The following is a 17,941-nucleotide window of genomic DNA, read 5'->3' on the forward strand; positions in this document are numbered from 1 at the left end:
ATGTTTTAAACTTTAAAACACACAGCAGCAGAGTGCCTTTAAAATTTAAAGGCACTCTGCTGCTCCTATATTTAGCTGGATATCCGTTTATTTGAAGAACAAACGATTAATTAAGGGAAAACGCAACTGCAAATCCTTTCTCTCGTTTTAATTTAGTTGGAATGCCACATATTAACTGGTTTATTTGTTAACAAATACACTAAGAACGTGGTGTTGGTTGCAAGGATACACAAAGTTAAGATTTGGGGCCCTGTCTCTCTTCTGGTGTCCACCAGCTCTGTGTGCGTGCAGATCCCTCCCTCGCTCCCCCTCTTCTCTCCGGTGTGATGCAGTCGGTCTGCCTCTGAGTCTGCTGGGAGTTGGAGAGGGGAGAAGAAAATCGCAGGGGGAGAGAGAGCGAGCGAGCGATGGGGGCCGTGGGGGGAGGAAGTGTGTGTGTGAGTGTGAATGCGGGTCCCAAACTGGAAACACAGTTCAGACCGACTTTAAAGCCCTCCTAGATGGGTCGCGGAGCGCCGTGAAAACCCGCCACGGAAACCCTGAAAACGTGCTGGATCTCTCTTTTTCCTTCTTCTTCTTCTTCTTCTTCTTCTTCTTCTTCTTCTTCTTCTTCTTCTTCTTCTTCTTCTTCTTCTTCTTCTTCTTCTTCACCTTCTTCACCTTCTTCTTTTTCTTCTTCTGTGGTGGCGGAAACGCTGTTGCGTCGCAACGACTGCTGGAGCGGATTCCTCCGTCGGAGGAGCATTGCGCGCATTCATATCCAGAGAAAAGAGGAACCAGCGCGCCCCCCCTCTCTCTCACACTCTCTCTTTCTCGCTCCGAGTCGAGGTTGTTACGCAGTTAAATCCTTTCCAAGGGCCATTTGTTTCTTTCGCCGTGCCGCCCCCCCCCCCCTCCCGTCCTGTGCGGGATGCGGCCGCTGCTGTAGGACCCCGCTGGCTCACAGTTAAAGCAGAAAAAGAACAAGTTTACAACAAGCGTCGGTGTGAAGGAGACAGAACATGTCCTCGTCGAGGTTCAAAAAGGATAAAGAAATCATCGCGGATTACGAGAGTCAAGTCAAAGGTAAGCGGGTGTTTTTTCTCTGGGAAATGGAGCCGCTGGGAGATGAGTTTAGGTTGGAAGGCTAAACATTACCCGCGTGAGTCATAGCTAACGTTAGAGACGTGGCGTGTTAAATTTAAAATGTATATTATTTAAAAAAGTTAGCAACTGGGATCAGGAGTGGCCTGGGGTCTTTTTGTTTGGCTGATTTGCACGTGAAAGCGGTCCTCCGATTGCCCCCATCCGCACCATTAAAGAGCCCCCCCCCCCCTTGTTTAGTATATATTTTACTGCCACTTCTTGGTGCGGGGCATTTCACTGTGCTGACGTGTTCAAGAACCTGTTACTATCAGAGTTCCCACAGCTAATGAATGAGACGGAGGAAGGGAATCGCACATGTCCAGACAGCACACCTGTATCCACCCGCAGTGTGTTGCTCAGGGGCACTACAGCCGTGGGGTTATCCTCAGGTGGTTATTATAGAGCTGCCTCTGTCTTCTCTGTTTCCCTGCTAAATGCCATAGTATAAACGTATGGGCCCTGAGTTACAGGTGTACAAGTGACTTCACCCCCCCCAGAGCAGATGTAGTTTATTACCAGATAGAACTGGGGGGGTGGGGTATAGAAGAAAGGGGTCCCGTGCAGCACGAGGAATTACAAGCTTGCATGTACTTGGGCACAAGCTGTCATTTGCAAGGAATGTTCAGCACCCCCCCTCCCGTGAGGATGACTAAGGGGTTTTCTGGCTGCAATACAGGATGATGCAAAGTCACAGGGGGCGCTGAACCAGGGATGACTGTGACCACTAACCAGTTCTGCTCCTGACTTGTGCTCGGAGGTCTTGTCACGCATTGTCACACAAATATTCTGGTAAAAATATATTTGTTTCATTGCGACAGATTGTGCCTAGAGGTTTGCATAGTGTAAGTGTGCTCGTTGTTTTTGCAGTGCAAATATCTCAGTTATTCAACTTGAGAGATGCTTTATTTCTTATCAGTCACATTTATTTGACGGACTAAGACATTTGCATGAGGATGCATGTTTTTGTGCTGCATTTAGCGTTGCCAACACTCTCCCCATTTAACCACGGGGAGACATCATGTTAGATATTTTCACACCAAAACTATTCAGACTTACGAGCAAATCTCTACAAAATGTTTGCTTTTTGTCAAAGATAACACCACCTTACGTCAGTCAGACGGATGGCTCATGCAAATGCAGAGCCGGTTGGTTGTGGAGAAAATAACCGTCCAAGTTACCATTAGAGGAAAATACATTTAGTCAACAATAAGTATTCAGTCAGCGTGGTTACATGGATTCGAATTACTGGCTTAGTCGGACTGAAATCGAATTATCTGTTTCATGTAAACACCTTTGTCCGACTATGTGCAGTCCGATTACGATCCGACCAACACCCCTCGATAACTCCATCCGATCCAGTTGATAGTTCGACTATTGCGGCATGTAACGGTGAATTGGATAAGGAACTGGACTCTGCGTCTTTGCGCATGCTTGAGATCCCGGCGGCGTCTTCTCTCCGTTATCAAATCAGCCAATAGCACCATTCGCATTCGCTGTGCTCCTATTAACATCATGCAAAGATAGTAGAGGGATGTAGCTTCACCTTGCTCTCCGTTCGCCATCTTTCTCGTAATGTTGATGTTGTTGTTGTTGGTTGTTGTTGGTAGTGGTGAAGCGGTCAAGCGGAAATGGGTGTATCACAACTAGTTGTAATGAAAACAGCGCCACCTATCGTATTGGATATGACATGCTTTCGGCCAATGATTCAATTTATTCACTGCCATGTATATTGGGATAATAGCACCTCCCCCCAAAAGATAGCATAGTCCGACTAAGCAAAGATTCGAAATATACCATCATGTAAACACACTGAGTGTCAGAGCAGCTCCTGATTTTGTGTTTTTGGTTCTGAGTTTACAGCGATGAGTGGGATCACATCTGCGGTGTGGCTGTGATAGCCGGAGGGAGACTCTGGTGAACAGACACATTGATTACTCAAGAAGTTGAACAACAAGCAGCCCAGAAAAAAAGCCAGAGCGGATGTTTGTTCTTTTTGGACTGCATCCTTCCTGTCTCAGTGTGAAAATGACAATATTTTGACAAATATCTGGCAGTTTGGGATCATTTTACACGTTAGTTTTTGTATTTTTCTGAAAGTCTCCCTCCGACGCCTGACACTTGTTCTCAAGCCCAACTTGTCATTCAGCTACAACCAACATCCTTTTTTTAAATATAATTTCCCACAGAAATGTCAAATTTAAATGAAAACTGGTGTAATTTAGGCAATTCAGGGAAATTATTCTCCTTGTTGGAAAAAGCTCTGTAGCAAGGAGATATTATTCTCTCAAATTGGATCCTATAGCAAGAATCGGTCAGTTTTTGGAAAAAGACCATTAAGAAGATTGAGTTCAATGCAATGCATTCAATTTATGTAATTTAAAGCCGACTACGGGGAGGCTGTGGGTACATTGGTATTCTCCACGGGTCTCTGTTTCCGTGGATCAGGGCATAGCAACCCCGCTGTGTTTTCTCTTGGGCAAAGTGTTGGTTTGATGTCACACTTTGGCTCACTGATGGGGGGGGGGGGGGGGGGGGGGCACATAAAGGAGGCCCTGTGTGACCTATCCTTTGCTGCTGTTTGAAATCAGAGCCCTGCTCCTCCGCTGCATACTCAAATACGGTGGTCTGCCCATGTTTGTATGCTGAAGGTTTAAAGGCAGGAAACCGCTCTGATGTGTTATGTGTTATCTAACTTTCAAATCAACAAGGACACATCCGGTCGAAAAAAGGTTAAAATACCACAAAACTCCCCCAGTTGGCTACTAGCACTATATGTTTTGTAGAACACATTTTACAAAATGAAAAGAAAACTACAGATGCAAAAAACAAAATGAACACCTACATTTGTATTTTGTAAAATGAGTCTGAGAGTGTTAGATGTTATGGAAAGGAAAATTGCCTTCAATCTCAAAATTTCCCCGTGCATTAAAAACACAATTTGCCTGGGGTGCGGCTGCCCTGTGTAGGATTTGTCTTGTTGTTAAGTCATTACATTTACATCAGTAACGGTGGAAGTTAATGATGATGATGAACATGGATGTGTCACTATCACTACACCATCCAGATGTCACATATGTGGTACATCGGGATTGTGATCATGCAAGATCACCACATGTGAGTCGAACTGCAATTTTTGCTGTAAAATCGTCTGTCTTTTCTTTTATTGACATAAATGCACCAGATTACAGTATATGATGATGTGTAGAAGGTTCCTTCGGGTCCATTGTGCTGAAAAAAACAGTTCTGGATTATAAACTAGGAACACTTTAGAATACGTAAACAAATGGTCTCCTCGGTGCAATAAATACACAGCAAAGTGCTGTCACAGAAACAAAACAACAGCTAATAGCCGACGGAAGTTACCATATTACCATCTGTGGCAGTAGCAAAGCCCTTCAGCTTTCTTTAACGCTAATTTACTTAATTAGCATCATGTTGTATTGAAGATGACGTGACCGGAGCGATTGAGACTGTAAACAAATCTTTACTATCGAATAATAAGATGTAGGGTAACTTCTTCAATAAACAGAAGGAGTTGGTCAGTAGATAGAAAATGTTGAAACACTTCAACGTCAGCTTCAGTCGACGCAACCAGAGATTGCCTCCTGGTTTGCATCAACTGATTCATTATGTAATCATCCACTGAATATTACCATGCACATCACAGGTTCCTCGGGTCCAAAGCTGTCGCAGGACGTTAGAGAAGCTGGAACCAGCTTGTCCTACTCACTTTAAACTTTGTTCTATCCCTTGACTAACATATTGATGGAGATAATGGTTGCTCTAACTAATTCATTGCAACAGTGCAACAGTCCTGTCTATAAAAAAAACACTGATTCTGAAAAATAGAACAGCCGTCAGACTTTCGGTATCCTCAGGTCCCCGCTGCTCTCCTGACTATTAGACATTCTCATTTGGGTGCGTGAGCCGAGCTGAGAGCAGCTGTCACTATAACCCGACCTTTGGTGACGGTCACATTTTGTCCTCTTGCCACCCGAGAAAACCGAGTCATTCAGAAATCAGTTTGGAATTGAGATGCGTTTTTGCAAGGGGAATGGCCACCTGGGAACCAACGCCGTTGTGGGTCATCCTGTTATCTTTCAAGCCCTGCTTGCGTGTTTATGGCACTCTGTGAGGCTTGCGTCTTAACAGCTTCTCAGAGGTGTTGAGGTTGGAGCTCGCAAGACTAATGGAATCTCAACACCCCGTGGATCTACCCATCAGGCCTCCGTCCACACACTTACCATCTGCTTTCACCGCCCTTCCTCCTGAGACTGTGCGTGTCCGGCCCGCTGGTAGGCACGGGGTGTGGCCCCAATGGGACCGGTTACTGACGCCACCATCTGCGGCTGCTCGCTCCTTTTCTCAGTATCAATAAATTCTGCTGAGCACAAGCTCAGGCTTCCCCTTCCCAGTTTCACACACCCACCTCAAAACAAACCACTATCCCTGCATAGCCGGATAAAAATGGGTGCTAGATCTTATCCCAGTTTAAAAGTGAACCACCACATCATCTGTTGGCTCCACTGGATTTCTCATAGAAACGTATTTGCCCTTTCAACTTCACCGGGTAGCATCACTCTAACACAACGTGGCGCTTGAAATACACAAAACCAGGCTGAAAATGGAGAACATCTGGAACAAGTGACAGGGGATGAGGGTTTTTATTACGGAGCAGAACTGGTTAGTGGTCGGAGCCAGATTATTTGCAATTCAGGTTTGAGGGGCAAAGAATCAACTGTCTCCCGGTACAAAACCACACTGGTATTTTTTTTAATTTTTTTTTATTGAATCCATCAAATGAATCCCCCTTTAACACGCGGCAGACTGACGCTGTTCCATCTGTGAATGAGTCGTACAGAGGAGAATCCCCGTGAGGGACCAAGGGGGGCCCGGTAATGAGCTGGGTGCACGGTGTTAATGGAATTGGACTGCGCTTAGAGAAAGTAAAACTCAAGAATTAAAACTGGGAGGGATTTAGAGAGCTTTTGGCAACTTTCTGGACAACTTTAATTCTTTTGAACGTCTGCCGGGGCCAGCAGATGGACGGACAGGAAGGCAGACAGAGACACGGTTCGACCATCAGGCCATGCTGCTGTCTGCACACCTAGCGGGGCTGGATTAAGGGGAAGGAGGTTGGGGGATGGGAATTGAGGGTATGAGGTCAGCGCAGGCGTGAGTGAAGACTGGGGGGGGGTCATAAACTCTGATCTGGTTGACTTGTTCTAATCTGCTTCGGAGTGTGTGCGGCCGATTCCTCTGCAGAATCTAAGCCGCTCATGTGTGCAGCGGTGGCCGACGCTTTTTAAGATGTCTGCAAACATTCTTTAGGTGAATTCCCTCCCCGCGTTCTCCGGAACATTGCGACATCTGCCGCCGCCGTCTCCCGCGTCAAAGCGTTGACCGGCCGCGGTAATCCGAAGATGCGCGTTACAGGGTCCTAAATTCTCCATCCACTTTCACTGTGTTGAAAATGTTTTCTCATGTCCACTGGGACGCCCCCTGGTTACTTTCGATTCACTTGGACAACTTCAAATAACGTTTCAAATTTAATTTTAATGGGATGCTCGCTAGCGAGCCATTAAATGTAATTTGCTCAGAGAGGAGTTTTTCTGAGAGGGTTCCTCTGGGTATACCTCCACTGCACTGATGTTGATTATGAGCCACTAAGGCCCCTTTCTCATTAACATTGGTTTATGTTGTACAATCTACAAAGACACTTTTGTGTATTTTTTTTATTTCAGCTAGAAGTCTCAAATAGTTTTATGACCGCAGTGAGACGTAATTCATCTAAAACCAAAGCGGTAAGAAGTATTCTGTACAACAACTAAAATATGTCCAGTCAGTAACAAGTGCTGTAGTTACATGATCCCTTGTTTTCACTTGTGCCTGTAGGTCTCTGTACCCAGCTTTCCTGACACAATGCAATTCCGAACAATCGACTTTTTTTCCAGGAATGACAAGCAAGCAGCTTTGATTGTGCTGACAAGTCGAGCCTTGTCTGCGTTCATCAAATGGTTGTTCATATTTCTTGCACCTGACAAAACGGGCCAAATTATGTGCAAAAAATGCACGTTCTTCTAACATTTCCCTCATGCTTAAGTAGATTTATAATAATTCAGTGCTCTATATAATGGTTGGGGAAAAGTTATGAGCCGTGTTCAGATAAATTTATGATCCAGATCAATGAGGAATTGTTCCCCAGGGACTTTCTCTCCCTCCGTGTTTTCTTTCTCAGGGAGATCTAACATCCAGCCATCCAACAAGCTCCCTCTTTTATTCTGAAACACAACCACCATTTCTCCCAAATTGCATAACATTTTCAAATGCCGCTGAAGTGATTAATTGTCTGACCTCAATAGTCACAGACATGGAAAAAAGAAAAAAACTCAAAGATGTTTTGGGTCTGCTAAACACGAGGCATTAAATGCAATTCAGTGTAAAGTTTCCCCCAAGTTTTCCTCCCCCCGCCGTCTGTCGCAGACGCTCTTACCCACCCACCCGTAACCATCATGAACATTAAACTGAACAGTTTAATTTACTGACTGTGCGACTCCTCCCGGTCCCCTCCCCCCGTTTCCCTTTCTTCTACCTCGACCTCGTGACCCCAGAGAAGCCGCCTTTGAGCCGGCTGCCCTCCTACTCCACAGCCAGAACCCACCCCTTGAGGCACGGCTGCCATGTTGGGCTGCTGCCCCGAGGGGAAGGTTTCAGGGAGCAGTTATTATAAAAAGACGTGGTCGATGAAACGGCGACGGCAGGCTCCGTCCCCTTTATGTCCGCCAGCCTGATTGATTATAGCTTGAAGCCAAGACGCCAACCCTGTGGTTTCATTTGAAAATATAAAATTTCCACGCTGTCGCCCTGCTTCCCTCACCAGCCATGCTCCTCCCCTACTCACTGCTTCCCACCGCGATCACATATGGAGAAAGTCTCAGTTCTCCTTTGGCTGCGTCATGTCCTTCCTCACTCGCTCTGCGCTTCAAAGAGTTTCAAGTTAAACAGTTTGATAAACTAAAGGCGAGTGATGAAGATGTTATGAATGCATCGGAGGCTTTTTATGTGCACTGAAAACTCCAGGTTGCTACGCAACGTTGGTCAGCCATTTCTATAAATGGCTCAATCATTTTTATTGTCATGAGACCTCATGTCATGTGGTTATTATGCAAGAGATGAAATGGATGTCTTTGACTTCCCGCACGCGGTTCACAGTCAGATGAGCAAAAGCATTCCAAGTCTGCTAGAACACTTGCCCACTATATTCAGATTAAAGCGTATCAGAAGTTAAGTAAAAAGCCATTGGCGTGCTTCTGTCTCTGTGTCCCCGACGCCCTGCTGGGAACATCTGGTCACCGAACCACTGACCTTTGCTCCTCGACCTGAATCCTCGGACCACAGCTCCACCAACTGTGATCCATTGGATGGATGTGCCCGTTGCGCTGCTGCCGGAAGAGACCACGGATATCAGCTGACCATGCTAACAAATGATTAATGAGCTTTTTAATGACATGTTTTTTTCAGTTTTACAGTCCGTTAACTGAAAAGTAGTTGTCAAAATGTTTTTTTGGGAGCAAATTCTGCCGGGTAACATGCAGTCGGAAACTGAACATGAAACCTGGACTTTCTGTTTTTGTTTCCACCACATCTTCACAACCATGAAGGTTACACAAATGAGTCTGACAGCATAATGGAAATGCACTTCCTTGTACGTGCCAGGAAGCAGATGATCAGCAAATTATGGTTTATTTATTGTGCCACGGTAGCGCTCTAGATAATGTCATTCACTTTAAACTAGTCTGGCAGCTGGCAACATAACCTTGTTTTTAACTTCAATAAATCTGTTGCCAGTTGTAGTTTTAGAATTAGCAAAAACCTTTCCAGCAACTAATTATTGTAATATTCCCTATGAGGACGTCATGTGCAGGAACTGGCCTGGAACAGCACGATGTCACTGCAAGTGGCCTGCAAGTCTTTGTTGTGTTTGTGGTGGAGTTTACTTTGGCAAGATGAAGTGGCGCCCGTTGCTCTCTGCAAGGTGTCCCTGCAGACTCCTGCGCGCTTATGTTGTCTTCACTTAATAGGAGTGGCATTCGCTGCAAAGTTAGTTTTTAGGATCAGTCTGGTCTGGAAATAGAACGAGCGCGACTGTTCTAGTCTGCCCCTTTTCTCATAACCCAAACTACAGCAAATCTGACACATGGTCCTGAATAACAAAGCTTTTTTTTGTCTTTTCCAGAATTGTGAGGCGGTTGTGGTTGAGGTGTGTGTGGTTAATGGCGTGTCTCAGTGGTGTGATGTATGGCAACCTGGCTGAGTGTGAGAGACATGCATGACTGGACTGTGTTCTCTCTCTCTCACACACACACACACACTTGGGAAAGTATGGCCTCTATCCTTTCGCTCTGTGGGGAACAGAAGAGAGAAAGCCCCAGTCTTGCTCTCTATAGTGCAGAAAAACAAAGAGCAGTGAAAGCTGATCGGTCTGTTCTTTTCTTCTCCCCCTTTGTCCCTCGTGCTCAGAGCAGCTGCCCTCAGGTCGATCACATTTTGCGGCCCGCGCTCTGATCTCGAGGTAATCCGAATGCGTCGGGTGGATCTGTGCGCCGTTGTCCCCCTTCAGGCAAAGTTGGCGTTGGATTTCACCGGGGAACGATGGCAAAAGCCTTTAATGAGATCTTTCTGACAGACATTTCATCAGACGTGTCATCTCGGTGCCTGAAAGCCTGCTCACGGTGTCAGCCACTGGTACTTAAAAACGCGGGACAGGATTTGCAGCTTCCCTGAGGGGAGGTCGCAGAAGGTAACGGCACCTAATTCTCAGTACCTTTCCCCATATTGGCTTCCGCTATACTTATCTCGAAATGAGGTCCTTATGAAGCCCCTCCCTTCCCCCCCTCATTCTCTCAATGTGTTGTGTGTGTGTGTTTGTGTTGGAGCTGGTCATGTTGGCCAGTCCTGTTCTCTGGAGCTCCAACAGGAAGGGGGCTTGTGAGGGACTTCCTTGCGTTGTCTGAATTGGGAGAAATCCATCCGTTCTGGCTGTGACTGTGACCGGGGGACCGCTCAAGGCCTCGGGACACGCAAAGGAACCAGTCTGAAACCAAAGTGAGGGGAAAGACCAGGATGTCACTTGAGCTACGTCTATGGCAGCATGAAGGATCAAACTACACACAGTGTGCTTGTAAAGGTCACACATTTTGGGATATTTAGTCATTTACTCGGAAAACATGGCTTTAAAGAAAAAGGCCAGTGAGGGTTCACTTGGGGAGTCAAATCCTGTGTAATAAAAACATGGTGACGCTTAGCCGGCATAATGTTTACCAATTTAGCTTAGCAATATAGCACGCTATAGCACCAAAATTCTTTCTTCCAAGTCAGACACCATATCCTTCGGAAAGCAGAGTACTTTGGTGTCGTTACTACTTTTCATATCTTTTACAGAAAAATCACCGACAATCAGATTTTCAGGCCCTGTCTCAGAAGAAGCTGGCCCAGCTTTCTCTGTGGCTTTAAGTTAGCAGGTCTAACTTAAAGACCTGGTGGAACGAGCTCTCTGAAGACATCAGGACCGCAGAGAGCCTTCACATCTTCCGCCGCAAACTAAAGACACACCTCTTCAGACTCTACCTCGACTAATGACTAACAAATTGTAGCACTTAAATTGTACTTGTAACGTCACTCATCTATAGCCAATTGTAAATTGGCTTATTAGAGGAAATTGCACTTTCTTGTTTCTTGTTCTCCTGAGTTTGTACCCTATGGTTGAATGCACTTATTGTACGTCGCTTTGGATAAAAGCGTCCGCTAAATGACATGTAATGTAATGTAATGTGCAGGCAGGTGTGAGGCATTATCCAACATCTAGTAAACGGAGCTGGATACCGTGAGAGTCTCTGGGGGATTTAGCTCCTGTGAACATAAGCAAAGATCAGCCTCCACATTTCACATGTATTTATACGAGGTAGAGCGCGTGCTCCGATGGTAACTGCCGGGTTGGTGGTTTGAACCCTGGCCGCTCCATTTCCCCCAAGTGTCCCTGAGCAAGAGACATAACCTCCAACTGCTCCTTGTGCACCGTTCGGTGGCACACTGCGCGTATTGTGAGCGATAGGTTAAACGCAGAGAATCATTTCCCCAAGGGAATTAACAAAGGATACGGCCTTTTTCTTCTTCTTCTAATGCCTCTCCTACTTTTTGTTTTGCCCTTTACACCGGACTACCTACTAGATACTGTTGTTCAACAGCTTCCTTCATTTGGGGTCAATTGATCTCACTATTCTGCATTATGACGTTTAAATGTTGTTTTTACGCTGAAAGAAAAGGCGAAGATGACGGATATACAGACAGGGAAGACGACATCGACATTATTGTCACACGCACACAGACACACACCCACAGCGCGTTACTGAACAAACATTAATACATCCTATCAACACTCGCACGCCTGCCGCACAAGGACGCTTCTGTGTTCTACTTAGCGTCTAATTTGAAGGCATCACCCTGGTAATCAATACAGCCTGTGTGCAGCACAGCGAGGCTTGTAAAAGTATTTTTAGTAAAGGCTGAATGGTCTCGTGTGTGTGTGTGTGTGTGTGTGGCAGGGACATAGAGTTTGTATACTGATGACTGTGCTTTGTTTCAGCCATCTGCTCCTTAATAGATAAGACGGTTTTATCATTTTTGACCATGAAAATGGCGTTGTGTATTTTCAACTTGCTCCATAAAGACAAATGAGAAAGGCACTTGGGATAAACTATAACTTTTCAAAGGCATCTTCATGGGAGCCTTCTTTTAGTTTTCACCCTGCACAATCTTCTAATAGAATTTAATTTGAGGTTTTAGTCGGTGATTTTCAGATTCACCGATTGGCTAAAAGAGCGCAAGAATCAAGAGAACTCCACGTTGTTTGTGGAGGTCTCCTGTGGTCCTCCTGACTTTGTTTTGAACCAGGTATTTCAGGTGTTTAAGCGAGCCTACCAAGAATGAAGTGCCTTCAAATGCGCTTTTGTAGTTCTCCGCCCTGTATAAACTGTAGTTTATCTTAGTTAGTTTATTTTAAACGTATGTTGAGACATTTACCTCAAACTAATATTCCTGTCTCTTAAATTTTCATTTTTTTTTGTCTGAGAATTTATCAGACCCCTTCCATAACTTCCAGCTAATAAACGGCCTCCGACATTTTAGCTTATTCTGCTGTAGCTCCTTGAATTACAGGCCTGGTCCTGAATAGTGTGGTTGTTCCTTCCCCGTCTCCCCCCGCAGCCCCGCTGCTGGCTTTACCCAATCAAAGGCCCAGAAACCACACATCTTGAGAGGTGCTTTTTGTGTGGTGAGGGAAGGAAAACACGGGAGCAGAAGAAGCTGTTTTTTTTTCCTTCACTTTGTAGTGGATGCAGTTCAAACTGGGGCTGGGCCGTATATCGGTTTCAAATTTCCTTACAGTATGAAATTTTCACTCCATCATACCGGCTCATAGCGGTAACGAATACTTGTCTTACACGTATTGAGATTGAGTCACGGTTATAACTTTATAACAATTAATAACTCACAAATTGCGCCCTCTAACAAAGTGAAACACCACGACACAACAGTTTGTAACACATAGACAATTTGTAACATTTATAAGATGATCCTGCCAAACTGCATGCTGGGTACAGCTCGCCCGCCATCACAACAAGAAGAAACATTGGCACAAAATGTAATTCTTCCTCTTTTTTGGTTGATGCTGGCTGGGAGGTCCAGCTTCGTATGTGATAAATGCCCTCTATCTGTATACAGTCCTCTCCTCTCACACGTTCCTCCGGCCCATCGCTGGCACCGAGTCTCTGCTGCGGGAGCACGTCGGAAACCTAAAGCAGGCAGCGGCTCCGGCTGGCTGCTGGCCATGGATCCCGGTGACCCGGCCCGGGTCTGGTGTCTCCACGCTGCCGTGTGGGAAGGCAGACAAAATGGAACAGGCCTTTTTTTTTAAATAGACGTGTGCATACTGCGTGCGAGAAGGCAGATGTACAAACGCATCGTGGTTCCGGGCAGCAGGGCAGAAACAGACAAAGGCTGCAGGGAGGCAGCTATGTGGATCGTCCGATTGGACACTGGAGGGCTGACAGCGTACCAGCGTATGGTACCAACCCAACTACATTGGTTCATTCACATGGTGAAATTTTCCATTTCAGCTGTAATTTCTAGTTCCCCAAACCATCACTGTATTCTTTACTGGAGGTGCAGCGGATCTCAAGCCACACTGTTTGGATGGTGTTGTGCTTTTGAGTCAAGGATCAGACAAAACTTTGTTTCACATGTTTATGTTTGAGCTGTGTAATTTAACGTAGGGTGGCACCGCTAATCCTGACAGTTATACATGAGATGATCCGTGAAAAGAATCAGGTTTCAGCCTAATGACATTCTTAGGTGGTTTTTATTTGCCGTGACGCCAGCGATCAAACCGACACTGGCAGCTCAGGGCAGCATCCAAGGCCGAGTCTGACCAGACGGCACACTCTCCCGGGAGACGGGTGGCGAGAGCGGAGGGGGCTAAGGGAGCGTGTGGGTAACAGAGCTGTCAAACCGATTTATGCCCACCACTGTGTGTGTCTCGGTGGTCTGGTCCGCAGACCGGCCGCGTATGGTGTTCGGCAACCTACACAAGGGCACGCGCTGTCCCCTCTAGCTGGTGTGCGTTGAGAGGGTATGCAGGTGTGCGGGTTTTGTGTTGTCATTCTCTCCTTGCCGCCTCCTCGGAGGTCCCGCGGTCTGTGAGAAACAATCCCACCTTCAACCCGCCTGTTTGTTAAAGCCGAGTCGGCTGCACGCTTCGGTTTCCTTTTGTTATCCGTGAGGGGAAGTAAACATTGCTACAGATGAAAGCGTGTGCTGCTCCGTTCCAGATGTTTCTCGTGTGAAACCCTCTTTTAAAGGTATTATCACCTCAGCTGTCCGACCGCAGAATTTTTCCTAGCATTGTTACCCCCCCAAACAAACATCCCAATTCTAAGAGCAAGCCTTTAGCTTGAGATTAGCTTTGTTCAAAATTAGAGGCTGACTGGTTGTGTTGGCTGACATATGAGCCACAGGTCCTTTTTTGTCTCTTCCATCCCTAATATCCAAAAACAAAGGTACAAAGACAGGCCAGATACAAGGCGAGGTGTCGCTTTTCATTTGAAAAAGCATAACAAGCCAGTACATCTGAGCTGTATGTTATGTGTTTTTCCCATTTTTACTTTATGGGGTGGCCTTTCATTTAAAACAAGAGGGCCTTTCCCCGTACCAGAGATTTACGTGTCTGTTTTTCTTTCACACCGAAGGTCCCTTCAGGACAGCAGACAGAGCAGCTGGGAATGTTCTAGAGGTGAATGAGAAAAGTGGGTGAGGTCCGGCCAAGAAACTGAAAGACGTCAGTACACTGCTCACAGATTGTCTTCTCTGAGCAGCACAGATGCAGCACTCATTGTGGAAGTGAAGCGGCAGCATCAATCCTTTCGTCTATCGTTGTATTTGTTATTATGCTGAAAATCTCTCTCTCTCTCTCTCTCTGAAAAGTTATAGCCTGCTTCTTTGGACGCAGGCTATAACTTTATCTCTAGCTGCTTTGATGCAGGTATAAAGACCTACAGCAAAGACCTACAGCAAAAAAGAGAATAAGCAAATTGTCCATAGAAAACATTTCAAAGAGCTTCTGTGTAAAAAGGCCTTGCCACAGCACTGTTTAAAAAATATCTACATTTTGGGTGGGATTGGCTTGTGTAGGAAAAAAGGAACCTTTTTTGATGTTGAATTTAGATTTGGTGATCTTTGACAGCTGCACATTTCTGCCAATCACCAAAAGCAAGCTTCAAAGATCCTCTGCTGCTCCCGTGAAGCCAAAGCGACTTCATGTCTGCGGTAGGGGCAAGGAACAAGCGACGGATCGGATCCTATTCTCCTACGAGAATGTAAACCCATCCAATGTACGCACTGGACACCGGACTGGTGTCCAGATCAAACACAATGTCTCCATGTTAACTGGCAGCTGCACAAACAGCTCTGCCTCTAAAGGGTGCTTGCTCCGAGCATTCAGCTCTTCACTCTGTTATGTTTGGATGAAAATGATGCCCCTCACAGGCCACCGTAATATCGGCGGTGTTTGATTTCTCCCGCTCTTGGGGGCGTTGCCTTAGCAACTGCGGCTTTTTGGCTCATGGGCCGTTCTACAGGGCGGAATCCAATTTGTGGAGATTATTACGTTTCACTCATTGGAATGACACATTCAAATATTGACTCGGTGGATAGAACGGACATAGGTGTTAATTTAGGTGTTAATTTTGCTAACGGTCAGAATGGTCTCTGTTTATTTGGACTGGAGTCCATTGCGGCTGAACCAGACTCACCGTATCCGTATCAGTTTGTATGACTGTGGTGGCGGTGATAACAAACGGAGCTGCTGGTGCACACAGGCTGCTGTAAAACTCACCTCTTAAGTCACCCACACTATAAATATCCCCAAGGACGTTGGCCCAGCTCAAACCGATTTTGAAGGACGCAGAGGATTGTGGGCCGGGTTCTTTTCCACTCTTTTCCACAACAGTGGCTTCTCTGGATCTCAGTAGCCTTCAGTCCATTGGAGCGCTCTCTGCGGTTTTGGAAATCGGTGAACATGTCAGTGAGATGTTGTAATGGGAACCACATTGCCAGCTCTGTAGCATTTGGATGAAAATGCTCAAGCAGAGCTGGCATTATACTGTGTATAGTTTGGCTTTATGTGTTCAAGAGAATCTCTTCGCCTGTCAAGCCGATGGCTTCGTTTCAACCTAAAATTCAGTTTTTCACCTTTTTCAGTGCATCTCATGTTTCATCACAGTGTTAGTAACCAGCAGACGTTGGTATCTGTAACGACGCACCGCCGTGACCGAGCCTGCAAGTGACTGATTGGAGTCAATTAGTTGGTAATTAGAGGCAACTGTAAATAAGGAGCACGAGGGTTTGAGAAAGGAGGACTGGTAGAGAGCCGAGGAGACTGCTTGCTCAATGTGACTGAGGAAATAAATAAATGCAATTGTGACACGGAGATCTCGTCTAACCCTCCTCTTCATGCGTTTGCCCCATGACCGCTCGGGCAGTCTGACAAGTATCGGTAATCAAATCTCCCTCGTAGTGATGTAATATGAGAGAGAGCCCACACAGGAATCCGTGGCTGCTTTGACCAGTCACGCCCAGAGCAACAGCGTCTGACATACCAAGCACATGACCAATATCTTGCTGGTCATTCCCAGTCCTCCTCCACATTGTGCAGGCTTTAGTCACCGCACAATGTGGTGTACACATTGGTCCTAATGGGTCAGGGAGTTAAATGCATCTGGGAGACGCGCAAGGATGCTGCAGCTAGCATGATGTCAGTTAAGTGGGCGTTGCCTAGACAACGAGTTTTTGAGTTCATAAAGTAATTGATTGTTTCTGCTTCAATAGTCGTTGGCCTTTTTGACTACAGTGCAATTGTGCTTAGCCTGGACCAACATTATTATTTTGACCAAGCAACAAACAGAAATATAGAAAAAATAGAATACTGATATGTGCAATGAAGTAACTCGACCCAACGGTCATAAGAGGAAAACGCCACTTCTCCTGAAAAAAACAAAGCACATGGAGATATTCATTCATTGTTACATGTTTTGACCATAAGCCAGTGTTTCCCCCGGGTTTACATTATTGAATTAATGGAAAGCACTGCATAAACCTTTCCTAGTCTACCTCTGTAGCGGCCCTTCAAGTGCCTCCCCAAATTGTCCAGGGTCCGGCATGTTGGTGATAAAACCCTCCGTGGCGGATGTGTGCTGGTAAAGAGTCCGTCACCCTTGCGGCCTGCTGGGGTCCTCTTTCATCCGCCTCTCGTTGACGAGCGCAGGGTGGAGGAACAGGGAGACGGAAGACGAGAGGGGTGCACAGGCGTTCAGAGTGCTTCCAGAAGTGAGTCTCACATCTGGGATTTGGTGATCTTTTGTGCTGGTGGATTAATGTGTTGACAACAATTACAGGCAGGAATGTATAGTCTGCGTGCGCGCTCGCCACAAGACTCAACATAGGCTCGCTGTGCGATGAGTCGTGCTCTGTGGAAAACCGCAATGCAGCAGGCCCACCCATCTTTTTACCTTTTAACCTACTTTTTAGTTTAATTTTTGCCGTATGGCATCCGTTCATCAAAGAAGCAGGATGATGAACGATCGGCCTGCTATGGTTCAGGATGGCAGGGGGGCCTTGTTGCATTATCAGAACACTCAGAAACCTGCCAGAGGAACCAGTGCTGTGGATGCTCGGCTTCTTCTGGCGTGCGCCTCCACTTCGACTGTAATTGAAAGCTTGTGCTCTGCTAAAAACTGGCTTTTGATCAGATTTATCCCGTCTGGTCTCCAGCCTCCCGAAGAGGCACGGACAACCCCGCCACAAAAAAAATGAGACCAGATGCAGATGGTGCCTCCCCCAGCCCCTCCTCCACCCCAGGCCTCAGCTGCTATTTCAGGTGCTACCGATGAGCAAACCAGCATGTGGCAATGCAGCTGTGGGACTGATGTGGTACGCAGTGTCCCAGATAGCTGTTGGTGGGAACTGCGATGTGTTTTCTGATTTGCCATTGAGAAGAGCGCCGCTGCACTCAACATACATGACGCGTGCTCTTTAGACACCTTGATTCCTAGCCGGGTTGATTGGGAGTCTCCTGAGGAGGAAGCGGGTTGTTGGGTTCATGAGAGTGGAGGAAACTCATCTCTGACAGTCGGCTTTTTTTTTTTTTTTTTCAAACTGAAGCCCAGATTTTCTCTGTAGGTCAACAACGGCGGTCAGTACCCATCCG

At 46.2% G+C, this 17,941-nt stretch overlaps 1 protein-coding gene across 5 annotated transcripts in view; it reads left to right on the forward strand.

Moving 5' to 3' along the window:
- The first annotated feature begins 340 nt into the window (after positions 1-340).
- LOC120812568 (SLIT-ROBO Rho GTPase-activating protein 1-like) overlaps positions 341-17,941 on the forward strand; it is a 62,267-nt gene continuing 44,666 nt past the window's right edge. For all 5 annotated transcript variants that reach the window (XM_078097810.1, XM_040168665.2, XM_040168666.2 and 2 more), the window contains exon 1: positions 341-1,065. In XM_078097810.1, coding sequence (XP_077953936.1) covers positions 1,002-1,065 — 64 coding nt within the window. In that variant the 5' untranslated portion in view covers positions 341-1,001. The remainder of the gene's footprint in view (positions 1,066-17,941) is intronic.

The sequence above is a fragment of the Gasterosteus aculeatus genome, chromosome Y, assembly GCF_964276395.1.
Source record: "Gasterosteus aculeatus chromosome Y, fGasAcu3.hap1.1, whole genome shotgun sequence".
NCBI lineage: Eukaryota > Metazoa > Chordata > Actinopteri > Perciformes > Gasterosteidae > Gasterosteus > Gasterosteus aculeatus.